Raw genomic sequence first — 16,115 nt, 5'->3', positions numbered from 1 at the left:
TCTCACTCTGTCGCTCTGTCGCTCTCACCTTCTGAAACAGCCCGCACTCTGTCTATGGAGTGTGTATCTGCTTTTACTTTAAACACCCTACACCTCTTGGCTTCTCTGCCTCTCACCTGTCTGAGATGGCCCACATTCTGCCTAGAGTGTGTGTCTCCTAAGCCGTTTTCCCTTCTGAGTGAGACAGACCCCACCCTGTCTATGGAGTGTGTCTCTAAATAAACTTGCTTTCACTTAAGAAAAAAAAATATATATATATAGTCTTTAAAAATGGTTTCAAAGCAAATTTAAGGGATTTTCACCCTATCCACTTTCACACTGGTATAAAGCATGACTCCTCCAGCCGATGTTCACATTCAAGGGGCCTGGTCTGCCATCCAGCCATTGTGTTCTTTAATAATGAAGAATAAATTATCTACTCATGTTCCTCAAGGGCACTAGCATAGCAGCCTTATTCAAATAGACTGGCTCCACGTAACTAAATAAACTTTTTTTTACTTTTTAAAAAAAGTCTTTTGCTTCATCTCTTATATTTGTATTTCTTAGAGGAAGCAAAGTCTCCATGCAAGGGGAATACTGGAATCTGACCCAGTAAGAAGCTTTATGCCTTTTCTCTCCCAATAGCTTCCCTCAACCTAAAATTCTTTCTGGAGGACAGCTGGCCCCTCTATGAAAAGCATAGCTTTTAAGGCTGAAGTTCCTGACCCTCAAAACCAAGAAACTAAAACAGCCAAGCCCAAAGAAAACAAAACAGAGCTGCTCAAAACTTTGTTGTCTTCTTATTTTTCAAACTACAGTAGTCAACCCTTATCTGTGGTTCCCCTCTCCATAATTTCAATTACCCATGGTCAACTGCAGTTTGAAATATTAGATGGAACATTCCAGAAAAACAATTCACAAGTTTTAAAAAGCGCATCACTCTTGAATAGTGGAATGAAACCTCACACCGTCCCACTTAGGACGTGAATTATCCCTTTGTCCAGTGTGTCCTGCCTGTTAGTCACTTAGTATCAGCACCGTCTCGGTTATCAGAACAACATGGTATCTCAACACTTGTGTTCAAGAAAGCCTCATTTTACTTAATAATTATTTACTTAACAACAGCCCCGAAGCACAAAAGTAGTGATGCTGGCGATTCAGATATGCCAAAGAGAAGCCATAAAGTGCTTCCTTTAAGTGAAAAGGTAAAAGCTCCTGACTTAATAAGAAAAAACCCCCACAGGCTGAGGTTGCTAAGATCTACGGTAAGAACGAAGGAAGATGAAATTTGTGTTAGTTTTGCTGTCACATCTCAAACTGCAAAACTTACAGCCAGAGTGCATTTTAAGTGCTTAGTTAAGAAGGAAAAGGCACTAAATCTGTACACCAAGATTTTGAGAGAGACCACATCCACATAACTTTTTCTACAGTATAATTGTTCTACTTTATTAGTTACTGTTGTTAATATCTTACTGTGCCTAATTTTTAAACTTTATCATAGGTATGTCTGTATAGGAAAAAACAGTACATGTAGGGTTTGGTACTATCTGTGGTTTCAGGTGTCTAGTAGGGGTCTTGGAACATATCCCCCATGGATATGGGGGAACTACTGTATATAATCTCTCTAAATATGCAGCTAACTTGCACAGTATCTTGGTATTTTCAAACCTAATAATTAAACTAAAGGTTTGAACAGAGGAAGCGTACAGAACCCCATAAAATATAACTACAAGTGTGTCTAACTATAGAAAAAAGAGGTGGCCTTGAATCTCTCTAATAAAATGTACTATAAAACATCATTATTTCTACAGCCATGTTGTCCAGTGAGAATCAGCAGCCACTGAGGCTAGAGAGTGCTTGAAATGGTGCTGGTCAGAACTGAGATGTGCTCTCCAAAAACACATAAAATTTATCATTAATATCTTTTTAACATTATATGTTAAATTAATATTTTGGATAGAGTTGCTTAGATAACATATACTAAAACTAATTTCACCTGTTTCATTTTACTGTTTTAAATGTGGCTACAGGAAAATTTTAAATTACACATATGTGGCTCACACTGTACCTCTACTGGGTATCACTGGTGTTACATGTGAACCAACTGGTCCAGATTCTAACAAGAAAAATTCTACAAGCATTTTCTTTCAGTTTAGTATTCTCTATCTAGTTCTATACTTCTGTGCTAAAAGATGAAGAGGTTGTGTTGACCTAGGGTTATGTCCCGTGGTATACGGAAGAAAAAACTGCCTAGAGTCATCACTTGGGTTACTCAACAACAGTGGTGTATGATCTACTATGAGAACCGATGCTGCAGGAGAAATCCAGAGACCTTTTTTAAAGTCCTAAACAGTTGAAAACTTACCCCTGATTCTGACCATGCCATTTATCAGTTTTACACGAAGGGATCTGAATATTATCACCACTTCAAGAGGCCTTCCAGAAATCCTTTACTCATCAAAGAATTAACAGTGGCCACCTTGAGATGGTATAAGGTCCTTTAAGACAGAAGTAACTGTTGCCATGGCAGGGTTCAGGACAGCACTGTGAGAAGGGGGACAAAGGAGGGAGTGTGGGTAGAGCAGGAAGCTGGACTCTACAGGACTGGGTCACTGACAGGACTTCATAAAGGTTCAATGCACTTTTTACATTTGCTGAGTACCTACTCTGTGTGAAACACTAGGCTGAACAGAGCTAAATAAATACTGACCACTCTTAAGGAGTTCATAGTTTAATCAAACTGAAATCAGGACAGACAGGTATACAAGGGTCAGCTGTTCCAAGAGTTAACCCTGAGCTAGAATCTTAAGGATGGAAATCAGAGTTGGTTAATAAAATCAAATAAATCAGTAGACAAAGAGCTGAAGCTCAGTGCACTCAGGAGGCAAGGAAGGTTATGGTTAAATGGGAACACAGGTATTCCAGACGTACAATGGATGAACTCCAAGAACCCTTTGAAATGTTACATAGATTTCGCCATGACTTCTGTGTCTCTGTGTCTACCTCCCTGTGACATAAATAAAATCACCATCTAAAATAATAAAGTTAAAAGTAAACCTAAATAAACGTTCTAAGATTTTATTTTTATATCTTCAATGGCCTTTCTTGTATAGCCCACTTGAATCCTGCTCTAAAGTATCCTAACCAAAAAAAACAAAAAACAAAACAAAAAAAAACAGAGAGAAATTGAAAAGTACCAATGCTGGGGAAGTAAAAGTGGAAAGCCTTGAAAAAGTTATTAAAACTACACTTCAAATGGAAATGAGCCAAAGACAATCACAAAAATCCTTGGAGTCACTTCTGGGAAGTTTTTCTCTGAAAACGAATTTGGAGTATTTTCACTGTGAAACAAACAGAAAATGAAAATGTTGGTTCTATACGTTTCAAGTAATCTATGGGCTTACTTTTATCTTCAAATTGTCATCTTTTATGATAATATAAGCCACTAAAAAAATCCCTTTAAATATTTATAAGATATAAATTCTCTTCAAAATTGTGGAGATTTTTAGAAAAGCTATCTAAAATGGGTTCTATTTTTCATTTTTCTTACTATAAAAGCTGAGGTATTATCACAAAATTAAAACTATTTAAGTGAGTTAGACTGTGTGCCAAATGCTTTAACAGTGAGTGTGCTGAGAAAGTACATTCAGAAGTTCTCAAGTCATTCATTTTAAATACACATTCCCAGCATAATATTTTTCCTCCAATTCCACATTCTCAGTTCTTGAAAAATACATATGTCACCCTCCTTTTACCATGTATTTAAACTACAAAGATATAATCAGCAATAATTTGTTATTGATAATTAGTTCACAAAACTTATTTAAAAAATGAAAAAGATCTTTATCAAATTAGTATGTTGAAAACAAAAAGTTTATGTGTGAAAGAATTTAAAATACTTACTACTTCTTTAACAAAAATTTACTCCCATGATTACATTGTGAAAGAGATAAGGCTTACCAGATAAAGGCTTAGCAGTATATATAGAACATCATTTTATTTTAAAAAAGGCCAAAAAGGGAAGTTTGCCACACATATGACAAAAATGTTCATTCTCAATATAAAACAATTCAAAAATTTAAAATATACTAAGTTGCCAACAGAAGAATAGATAATGGATACAGAAGATAGATAGTAGGTAATTAATAAACACATTTCAAGTTTAATACCAAGCAAAATCCAAACTAAAAATACTGGCAAGGTATGAAAAGGTACTCACATGCTGCTCACGGAAAGGTAAATTGGGATTATCTTTCTCTGGAAGGAGATTTGGCAATATGTTTTCATCCAGGAATTAAGAAATAATTTCAAAATTGAAAGCAAGATTTGAGTAGGAAAATTGTATCACAATATTTTACTTCTGTGCAGAAAAACACTGGATTAATGTCCTAAAATGTCAGCGGCAATTATCTCTGGTGGGAGGCTATGGGTGCCGTTTACTTTCTTCTTTATGACAAGCACGTATTAACTTCAGTTAAAGAAGAATTCAAGTTGCTTTTTAGAATTATTTTTAACAAATATCACCCAATTCTTTTTACCGAGACAAATAATAAGTATTTTCTATTTCTATTCCAAATGGACAGGGCTCCTATTCTAATTCCGGATTTTTACTTCCCACTCACCAAAAACATCATTCTCCCACAGAAGTACAGCAGAAAGGCATTCTAGTCAGAGAGATCTAAATTCAAACCCTAGAAACACATTTACAGCTGTTACTTTCTGCAAATTTTCTAAATCTTGATGTATGCCTTAAATAAGATTACATAATTTTAGGGATTAAGATAGCTCCAATACCACAGAGGGCAGCTCAGAAAGGGTATAAACATGGAGGGAGAATTTTGCAGGGAAGGAACAGGCTGAGACTATAAAAAGAAATGATTAAGAATACAAGTTGGCATTCCTCCCAATGAGAGTTATGGTGACATGTGATCTGACATGATAAGCACGAGACTAAGAGAGTTAAGTTTTTCATTCTTCTGTGCTAAACACTTCCGTGTGTTGTACACCAGGAACACAGAATTGAGTAGGTAAACAAGATCACTGCTTCCTGACCACACATTCTATGGAGGTTGGTGTGGAAAGTGAGGTGGGAGCAGAAGGCAAGCAGAGACACACATATCCAATTAGTGGTGTGTACCACAAATCAAACAAGGTAACAGGACAGCTGGGCACAGGTGCTTTTTAAATAGGTGGTCAGGGAAGGCTCCCCTGTAAAGGGTGGGCTGAGACTTGAAGGACAGGAGCCATGGGAAGATCGTGGCTCAGAAGGCAGACCAAACACAAAGTCAAAGATGGGAACAAACCTGACAATGTTCAGACAGCAAGACAATCACTGTAAAAGGAGATGAGACAGAAGTCAGCAAGGATTGGATTTCATGGGGCCATACCATGAAAAGGAGTTTGGATTTTAATTTCACTGTTGATAAGAACCCACTGATGTTCACACAGAAGCATGATCTGGTTGCATTTTAAAAACTACTTCAACCGACCTGTGGAGAGAGAATTCTAGGAACAGGATGCTACTGCAGCAACCAAGCGTACCTTCCACCAGGTAGGAGTGACAGCACAAGCGGTGGCAGAATCAAGCGGAACTCCCACAGAGGCTGATTTCAGCTCTCTCTTTCACACCAAGCAAAAGGTCTCTTGTAAAACCTTCCCTGGTTCTCCCAGCTCCTGTGGCATCACATACACCCTATGAACTTCCTACACCATTCTAATGGACCATGTATCAGGTGTATGGCAATTATGTATTTAAATAGCTGTCTTTCCTGATGGACCGAGTCCCAAGAATGAAGGCAAGAAACATGTCTTATTTATCTTCAATATAACTGGCAGAGTGCCTGGCACATAAAAAGTGCTCTATAAACATCTGCTGGCTGAAAGAATGAACAAACACATTTCAATCAAAGCCATTTGTATGAGTTTCCTACGGCTGCCCTAACAAAGTACCACAAACTGGGTGGCTTAAAACAACAGAGATTTATTCTCTCTCCAGTTCTGGAGGCTAGAAGTCCAACATCAAGGTGTCCACAGGGCTGTGCTCCCCCTGAAGGCTTTAGGGAAGAATCCTTTCTTGCCTCTCAGTAGTTTCTGGTGTACCTCAGCATCCTTGGCGTTCCTGGCTTGTAACTACATCACTCCAATCTCTGCTCCATCTTCACCTGGTCTTTTTCCTTGTCTGTGTCAGAGTCTCTGCGTATTCTCTCCTCTTCTTGTAAAGACTTCCCTTGGGGCCTGTCCTAATCCCATATGACCTCATCTTAATTACATCTGCAGAGATCCTTGTTCCAAATAGGGTCACATTCTATGGTTCCAAGTAGACGTGAATTTTTGGTAGACACTATTCAACCCATTACACCTTTTAACACCAGAATGCATCGCCTTATAAAGTGGTAACTTTCTTATTCCAGATATGTTCAAGCAAAAACTGAGTAGCCAAAATCAGCCTGTTCAACAGAAGAGATCTGCAGATTGCTCTATGTGTCCTTTAATCTCTTTGGTTTCAGTTTACTCATCTGGATGTTGATGGGGCTGATTTCTATAGTCTCTCCTAACACTGATGTTCTATGATTCCAGGTCATAAATATTCTTGAAGACGTTTTATGTCCTGTAAATATGTTATAATAATATAGACACCCTCTATATTAAGTTATATGTAATTTAATTATAACAGAAAGCTTGCCCTCTTAGCTCTGCAATAGACAAAATATTTTTTATAAACTGTCACCAAACTCACTTCATTTTTCCATTAACAACATAGTGCATTCCTCCATACATCAACCGCTATACTTCCATTCTAATAAACCACTTTGAATACCTACTATGTGCCAGTGAATAACCCACTTCTGACCCACCTATTTACGCTTATTAAATTATCAGGCAACTAGACTTCAGTTTCTTCATAATTTTATTTCTACTTAAATGACATTTAGAATTATCAATTCTCCCCATAGCCAAGTTTAAGAGATTCTTCTGATTACAAAAATGACATATTTGTATTACTTTTCTTAAAATCCACAAAAGTACAAAGATAGTAAAAATTACCATAAATTCCACTACCCAAAGACAGCCACTGTTAACATTTTGCTGAGCAATCTTCCAGACTTGTATGTATTCATAAAGTGGTGTATACAATATCCTCCATGTTTTTATTCACAAACAGGTGTTACATAGAAAGTTACATTAATAGGCTAATACACATGCCACTTTGCAGCTAGTATTTTCCCCATTCAAATGGTTATGTATACCTCTCAAAGACGACTATGGATACACTGCACTATTTTACTGACTGTAGAGTTTTGTGCTGAACTAAAACACCACATTTTAACCAATGCCCCACTGATGAGCACTGAAATAATCTCATTATCCATCATTATCAGTGCTGCAAAATTGTTATGAAAAAAATCTACGCATATATAGCTTAGCAAAGTTTTGCAACTGCACCTTTGCCAGGACTGCAGAAGGGGTAGTACTCACATTTAAAATTTTGATTAGTATAATAAAGACCTACTGCCCTCTGAATACATTGAATCAAATGATGTTCCCATTTCCATTTACAAGAAGAATTATTTTCTCACACGCTGCGAACATCGGGTTTTGTCAGTCTTTGCCAATAGGAAAATGTTCCTCCTCCCAAGTTTTGTTTTTTTGTTTTTTGTTTTTTTGCATTTTCTTTATTACTAGCAAAGCTGAATCTGTTTTCCTACATTTGTATTTCTTTTGGGAACTGAGTGAGTCTTCTGCTAACTTTCTACTGAGTACACTTAATTTTTTTCCTATATATCTTACTTACAGTGCCCTGTTAAAACTAAAGAATCCTTCAAGGACTAAGACCACTCACCACTCCTTTCAACATCATGCTGGAACTCCTCGCTAATGCAATCAGACACGAAAAGGAAACAAAAGGTATACAGATTAGAAAGAAAAACAGAAAACTGTCTTTGTTCACATATGACATGATCATTTATGCAGAAAATCAGAAAAAAAAAAAGACAAAAACCCTTCTGGAACAATAAGTGATTATAGCAAGGTTAATACACAAAGTCAATTGCTTTCCTATATGCGATCAATGAACAAGCGAAATTTAAAATTAAAAACACAATTCCATTTACGTTACTACTCCCCAAAATGAAAAACTGAGGCATAAATATGTACAAGATCTGTAACTGGAAAATTACAAAACCTGGATGAACCAAATAAAACAACTAAGTAAACGGAGAAATATTCCATGTTCATGGACAATTCAATGTTGTCAAAATGTCAATTCTTCAGAAATTCATCTATAAATTCAATGGAATCCCAAACAAAATCCTAGCAAGTTATCTTGGGGATACTGACAAACTGATTCTAAAGTTTACATGGAGAGGCAAAAGGCCTAGAATAGCTAACTTGATATTGAGGGAGAAGGTCAAAGTCAGAGGACTGACACTACCCAACTTCTAGACTTACTATGAAGTTATAGTAATTTAGACAGTATGATACTGATGAAAAGAATAGACAAAGAGATCAATGGAACAGAATGGAGAGCCCAGAAATAGAGCCACAGAAATATAGTTATCTGCTCTTTGACAACAGAGCAAAGATATTCTGGAGCACAAAGACAGTCTCTTCAACAAATAGTGTTGGAACAACTGAACATCTTCATGCAAAAATGAATCTAGACAAAGACTTTATATCCTTCACAAAAATTAACTCAAAACGGATTACAGACCAAAACATAAAAGACAAAACTATAAAACTCCTAGAAGAAAATATAGGAAAAAATGCAGGTGACCTTGGGTATGGTGATGACTTTTTAGATACAACACAAAAGGCAAAATCCATGAAAAAAAAAATAAGCTGGACTTCATTAAATTTAAAAACATCTGCTCTACAAAACACAATGTCATGAGAATGAGAAGACAGCCACGAACTGGGAGAAAATATATGCAAAAGAGACATCTTATAAAGGCCTATTATCCAAAATATATAAAGAACTCTTAAGAGTCAACTATAAGGAAACAAACAACTCAATTAAAAATTGAGCCTAAGACCTTAACAGACACTTCACCACAGAAGGTATACAGACAGCAAAAAGCATATGAAAAGATGTCATCAGGAAAATGTAAAGTAAAACAACAATGAAATACCACTACAGACTTATTAGAATGGCTAAAATCCAGAACACTGACAACATCAAATGTTGGTTGATAGTATGGAGCAACAGGAATTCTCATTCATTGCTTCATTGCTCATGGGAATATAAAATGGTACACTTTGGAATATAGTTTTGTGGCTTCTTACAAAACTAAACATACTTTTATCCATATGATCCTGCAAACACACTCCTTAGACATTTACCCAAAGGAATTGAAACATGTCTACACAAAAAACTGCAGATGTTTGTAGCAGCTTTACTCATGACACCCAAATTTGGAAGCAACTAACAGACGTCCTTCAGTAGGTGAATGGATACACTGTAATACAACCAGATAATGAAACAGTATTCAGTGCTAAAAAGAAATGAGTTACCAAATCATGGAAAAAACATGGAGGAATTTTAAATGCCTATTACATAGTGAAAGAAGCCAATGTGAAAAGGCTAAAGACGATATGAATCCAATTATAGGACATTCTGGAGAAGGCAAAACTATGGAGAGTATAAAGATCAGTGGTTGTTGGGAACTGGGGAGATAAAGATAATTATGTGGAGCACAGAGGATTTTTAGGGCAGTACAAGTTCCCTGTATGATACTATAATAATGGATACATGTCATTATGCATTTGTCCAAGCTCACAGACTGTACAACACCAAGAGTGACCCCTAATGTATAGTTTGGAATTTGCATGATTATGATATACTAATGTAGGTTCATCAATTGTAACAAATGTACCACTTTGGTGGGGGGATGTTGATAATGGGGGAGGCTATGTTATGTGTGGGGACAGGAGATACAGGAGAAATCTCTGTACATTCCTCTTAATTTTGCTGTGAACATAAAATTGCTCTTAAAAAACAAAGTCTTTTTTGAAAATTTGCTTTCTAGAATAACGTCATTGTTTTTCAAAAAATAGGTTCACTATCAAGAATTCAAGCAAAAAGTAAAATGAACTAAAAAAAAAAAAATTCCACCATCCACCCTTCCATACATGACTAGAGTGAGAGCTCTTTGTAAATCAAGCACATTCTTTTAGTCACTAAAATTCCTTTATTCACTAAAGTGGAAGAAAAAGGTTTATTCCTAAATTTTAAAATATAGGTAAAATATGTTTCTTTATGAAATTTTTTCCTGCTAAGCTGCACATTAATCACATTTTAACAAATTAAATGGTCCAACAGGCCCAATATACTTTCAGTAATAGTTTGGCTTTATCTCTAACCATATTTTAAATAGAAGTAATTTAGACATTTTAAAAATTGAGTGTTTTTTCTCTAACTTATCCAAATAATCACTGGTGTAGGAGCAAATGCTGCTCAAAGGAATAATGTTCAGTCAAGAAAGACTGCAACTTAAGGAAATCCTAAAGATCAATCCTTTTGTAAGAAAGTCGGAGTACAGTGAGAAAACCAACAGATTAAAAGTTGGAAGAACCAAGTTTAAAACTCTAACTTCTCCACTTTCTAACTGTGTAATCTCAGAGAAAACACTCGATCTTTCTGAGTCTTAACCATCAAATCTTTAAAATGTTGAAGATGAATTAAATTACCGATAAGGTCCCTTTCAAGCATTAATACTCTGATTCCATTCTCAAAGAAGATCTAGAGTAATTAAGTATGGAGACCAGGGATTAGGAGCAATCAAAAACCTGATAAAAACTGATATATAAGGTACTATTTCTGCATACCTTGGAAGAACAGTAAAATACAGCAATAAGGTAATAATAAGGCAGAATACAATAAACAGTGGTCTACAAGCAGGGTCATGAATACATACCCTGGGGAGCACACAGGCCTGGAGAGTTTCAGGGGAACTGATTTCTAGGTTCTCAATTTTCACATGTACAATTTTCTAGAACCATTCTGCTGACACATGTCAGTTTTCATCTACCTCCTCTCCCCGTCTGCTGTAGATAACTCTCAACACTTCCTGAAACCTACTGCGGAGCTAGGGTCTAACGACAGCTGAGGAGCCAAAAAGAGAGTTTAAAATATTCATGCTGAGAAAATTAACTGCTCTCCAGATTGGGTATCTGGGGGGGAAAAAAATTCTTTTTTTCAAGTCAAGAGGTCACTAATTCTTACTTTCATGAAAATGTAAGGAGAATCAAATTCAGCTGCTACTTGAGAAAGCATTAAAAATATTTTTGATTATGGATTATTTTGCTGTCAGCTCAAAAGAATGAGTGATAATGTTAAAATAAATGGCACTTTTTATTACCATCTACTACACTTGTGAATGAGACTTCTCAATTCTTTCACTATTAAAGTAAAACTAGAAGAGAATCAATGTAGAACCCTATCTTCTAATACTATTTATAAATGGATAAAATATAAATATTTTATAATTTAAAGTAAATAAAATGCATTTCCAATAGAATTTTAGTATTTAATACTTACTAAATCTTGTAACTCATGTGCTGTTTTAATTGCCTACTGGCTATCGTATTGATAACTCAATCTAAAATAAATGTGATGTAGCCTTACATCACAGGAAATTTTAAATGTTTTAAGTTATAATGGTTTTTGCATAGAACTATGAAGAACTGGGTGACACTGCTAAAATAAAGCACTTTATATTCCCATCTACTAAATTTGTGAGTGAATTTATTTTTGTTATAGGTAAATATGATAGACTGATAAAATGCTTTCAAGTATTAAAGAATACATTAGGATAAGAATACGTAGAGAACAGTTAAACAGAAATGGGTTCAAAAAGACAAATAAGGAATGATACAATTCTGACTGAGCTTGTTCACATTTTATTATAACGGATGATGGGGGATATCAAAGTGTTAAAATTCCCCTGGATATATTTAAATCTGTGATTTAAGTAATATATTAAAATTTACATCATTTACAAATACTGAAACTTAAGAGGAAAAATTCTAGATGTGTAAGAAGGTATATATAGTTTTTTTTTCCCCAAGTTTTTTGAAGGGATATATGAAAAAAAAGTCTGAAAACCCTTGTAGTTGAAGTCAGAATATATCACCACCCTCCCCCAACCCTCCACACACATGCAGGAGAGAAGAAAAACAAAACCTGCCTCTTCTTCCTTTTGTATTTTTTGTTACTAGCTTCATGATTTACCTGGTTTCCCAAATTAAGAAGGTGGAAATTGAAGGGGGGGGGTATTTTTGTTTTTGTTTTGTTTTAACCTCTCAAATCAAATCAGGAACTTCTAGGACCCAACTCCTGACTTTCTGTCTCTGTTGCTTCCACCACTGCCTTTGTTCAAGATCTCTTATAGGGCTGTCGTCTTTAAAATAATAACTATACTTAAATTACTTTCCAACATCTCCCAAGGAAACTACTTCATAATTATCAGAGCTATACAAAAATACCTGTCATGCATATGACTGAGTTACCCAAATAATTAGAGAATCATGAAGTTGGAAGGAACTAGAAGAGTCAAAATCCTTGACAAGATCCTTGTCCAAGTATCTTTTATGAATTTATAATCTCATGAGGCAGCCTAGTTCCTCTCTGGACATCTCTGTCAGAGATCTGGGCCAAAATACAGCTTGTTTGACTTTTTCTAGGATTACTGTAGTTAAAAAGAAGATCCACGTTAAAAGAACACCGGTAAAATTACACAAAATTCTAAACAAAAAGTTAAAAATTACTTATACTTTCACCATCCAGAATTAGCTTCAGTTAGCATTTTGGGATACATCTGGCTTCTTTTTCCTTCTGCAAGCATGTATGGTGTGTGGATATGTATATATTCTGTGATTTACTTTTAAACAAAATTGAGATAAAAATCAGTAGATATCCAGAGGTTTTTTGGTTTGTTCTTTTACTCAATGTTGTTAAAGGAATTCTTCATGCAATTAAATATTCTTCAAATTCTTCGAAGTATTTTAGTGGGTACATAATACAGAAATATTAAGAAATACTAAAATTTCTTTAGCCGTTTGTAAACCATTTATATTAGATATACTTTAAATTCTTCAAAGCATTTTAGTGGCCACACATTATAAAACTAAATACTATATACTCAAAACAAGAAATACTATAATATGTTTAAACATCTGTAAATTATTTGTTGTTGTAAATTTTTCACAGTGATAAATACATGTTGAATATCCTTAAGATTAATCTTTCTCTACATTTCCAGTTATTTGCTCAGCATAGATTCCCAAAAGTAAATTATCAGGCAAAAGTATTAGTTTCCTAAGTATTAATTTTTTAATTCAATTGCCAAATTACTTTTCAGAAAACTTACAACAATTTAGACCCTACTAGCAGTGCGTAAGTATGCTCTTCAGGCACTACTATAACCTTACTTGTTTAAAATTTATCAATCTGAGAGCAAAAATCAGTATCATTCTTTTAACATGCACTTCTTTTATTACTAGGCTGGTTAAACACAAGGTCTCCCTTTCTATTTCTATTGTTTTTACCTAGTGGTCCTTATCTACCCTGAGGCAACATCCTTCTCCCATGCAGTGAGAGGAAGAGAACACACGGGCTTTAGGGTCAGAATGACCCAGAGTTACTCCACTCCCTACTTGGGTTACCTCGGACAAGTAACAACTTTAAATTTGCATCTTCTCCCGTGTATTAGCGGCTGACCCCACAGCAGGAACAGGATATAGCAACTGAGAACATGCAGCCAAACAAAACCTAAATTAACCCTCTTCCCCTTCCTCTCCTGCTCATGGCAATCCTTCAAATACTGAAAGACAGCAATGCTCCATCATCTTTCCCCAACCACTCCCCCTACCCTCCATTCACACCTCCTGGCCCAAATCGTGAATCTTTTATTCTCCAGACTGAATGTCTCCAATGTCTTCAGTCACAGATCACACAATATGGCTTCAAATTACCTCACCATCCTGGTCATTGTCTTTAGGGTACGATTTAGCTTAATCATGTCCTCCTAGAATGTGGCATCTAGAACAAAATACTCCAGATAGGATTTGAAAAGACCAGAGTGAAGGCTATCACCTCAACTAATCACCTCAAATCATCAAATCTGTTTTCCTTATCTAGATCCATGAGCCAACAAAATCTATAATCCATACACCTAAAAGCCTAACTATATTCCACTCACCTTCTCCAGTGAGGCAGGCCAGTCTGAAAGTAAGGGTGTGGAATGTGACAGGCTCTTCTCCAAGATCTTGCCCGATGCCTCAGGCAACTGATTTAATGTCTCCAAGCTCAGTTGACTTACTCTCTGGTAAAAATGGGAGCACTATCAATTATCTCATAAAGTAAAGGTTAAAAACATCAACTACAGTATCTGGCAGGTAGGAGGTACTCAAAAGTGGAAACAACTATAATTAATACTGAAGCAAAACTACTGATCTTTATTCAGCACTGTTTGCCAAGTACTTTACACGGTCCTGAACTAGAGCTGGTCTACTCAAAACTCCAAGAAACAGACTAGGCTTTACAGAAATTTAATTATTCAACTAACAATTTATTTTCTTTCTCAAATTATGCCCTGCCTTTGTCCTCTCCTTCTCCTTCTAGCCATCATCTTCAGAAAATGAAGAGCCACCTCTACCAGCAGGTGGAGGCATGGAGCAGTAGTCCAAAATTCCTGCTCAAAATTGTACTGTATATCACAGGGAATATTCAATTTCTTATAGTAACATGTAATGGAAAAGAATCTGAAGAGAAAATACGTATGTATGTAGAACTGAATCACTCTGCTGTACACCTGAAACTAACACTGTAAATCAATCACACTTCAATGAAAAAATTGTTTTTAATTATAAGCAGGAGTTACCCTGATGTCAACCACAAGATCCCTTCAAAAGGTTTCCTGCCAGCAGGCAAAATGAAGCCCAACCCGCAAACTGAGAAGGCTCACCTCCAAATGCAGTTTCTGCTCCTTTCCTCACACACTGATCACATGAGCACTTACACCTAAATGCAACCATGCAAAAGTATCATTTATCTGTGAATAAACTACTGAAAGGCACATTTGGCAACTGTGTACAAACTTAACAAAGGCTATGCCACTTTCAGCCAAGAACAGGCCACTTAAATGTGAAAGAGAATAAACACTCAATTTTCTCTCAATTCAAATTAATCGTAAAACATGAGCATTTTGTTATCAGAATAAAAAAGTTCTGATCTGTTCTTAAATTAGAAGATTAAAAGTTAATTGTTGACGTTTTCTGGAGTGGCCAAAGGGAATATAAGAATGTCCAGGTCTGAAAAGTCAAGACTTCTAACAAAATTATAGAAATTTTACATAAACACAAATAAATGTGATACACACACAGTCTTTAGTACAGAAAAATAAAAATTAAATTCCTTAAGAAGATCTGCATGCAATGAGGGGTCTTTACCATCTAAATTTCCTAGATGTCTTTATGACTACTAATGATCCCAGACAAAAACTGAGTTAAACTAAGCTTTGTCCACTTCCCTTTCTTCAGCTCTCCTCTTCCCAAACTTGTCTCTATACCATCCCCAGTAAAAAAGCCAATTCTCTAAAACTGCTTGGATCCTTTTGAAAAGAAAAAAAAAAGGGGGAATGGAGGGAGTGAGGGAGGGAAAGGGAAACGAAGAATTGAAATTCACACTGTTGTTAGTATTAGCAGAAGTCTCATGAAATCGCCTTAGAGTGAATGGATGGTACCAACCTCTCCCTCTTTCCAACCAAAGTGAGCTCCCTAATCTTCCTAACTCCTGTAAAGAGCTTAATATTTTACCTCTTGCAGGACCTTTGTGTTTAAAAAAGAATTTCTGAGTAGACAGTATGTACAACTGATGGAACTCTAGGCACAGCAACAAAGCAGCAAAATCTGGGCATAGGTCTAAAACTTCTCAAATCACATGCCACGGGCTAATGCATTCCTGATGACAACTTATAAACCAGTAATTTGAACATCCTACTCCTCAATCAGAACTACAGCCCAAATACGCTATAAATTTACATTAATATTATGTTTGAGCATATATTTGAAGTATAATATAAATATGTACTTGTTCAGATGTAAAAGCCGAAACATGGCAGTACTGCATTTAAACCAAA

At 35.8% G+C, this 16,115-nt stretch overlaps 1 protein-coding gene across 2 annotated transcripts in view; it reads right to left on the bottom strand.

Annotated features, from left to right (window-relative positions):
* PDE7A (phosphodiesterase 7A) overlaps positions 1-16,115 on the bottom strand; it is a 98,741-nt gene that overhangs the window by 76,437 nt on the left and 6,189 nt on the right. The window contains exon 2 of one of the 2 annotated variants that reach the window (XM_072951895.1): positions 14,178-14,300. The exons of the other annotated variant lie outside the window; for it this stretch is intronic. Within the exon in view, the coding sequence (XP_072807996.1) occupies positions 14,178-14,300 (123 nt within the window). The remainder of the gene's footprint in view (positions 1-14,177; positions 14,301-16,115) is intronic. 2 annotated transcript variants of the gene reach the window in all.

The sequence above is a fragment of the Vicugna pacos genome, chromosome 29 (assembly GCF_048564905.1).
Source record: "Vicugna pacos chromosome 29, VicPac4, whole genome shotgun sequence".
Taxonomy (NCBI): domain Eukaryota; kingdom Metazoa; phylum Chordata; class Mammalia; order Artiodactyla; family Camelidae; genus Vicugna; species Vicugna pacos.
This window is presented reverse-complemented; position numbering and strand designations above follow the sequence as displayed.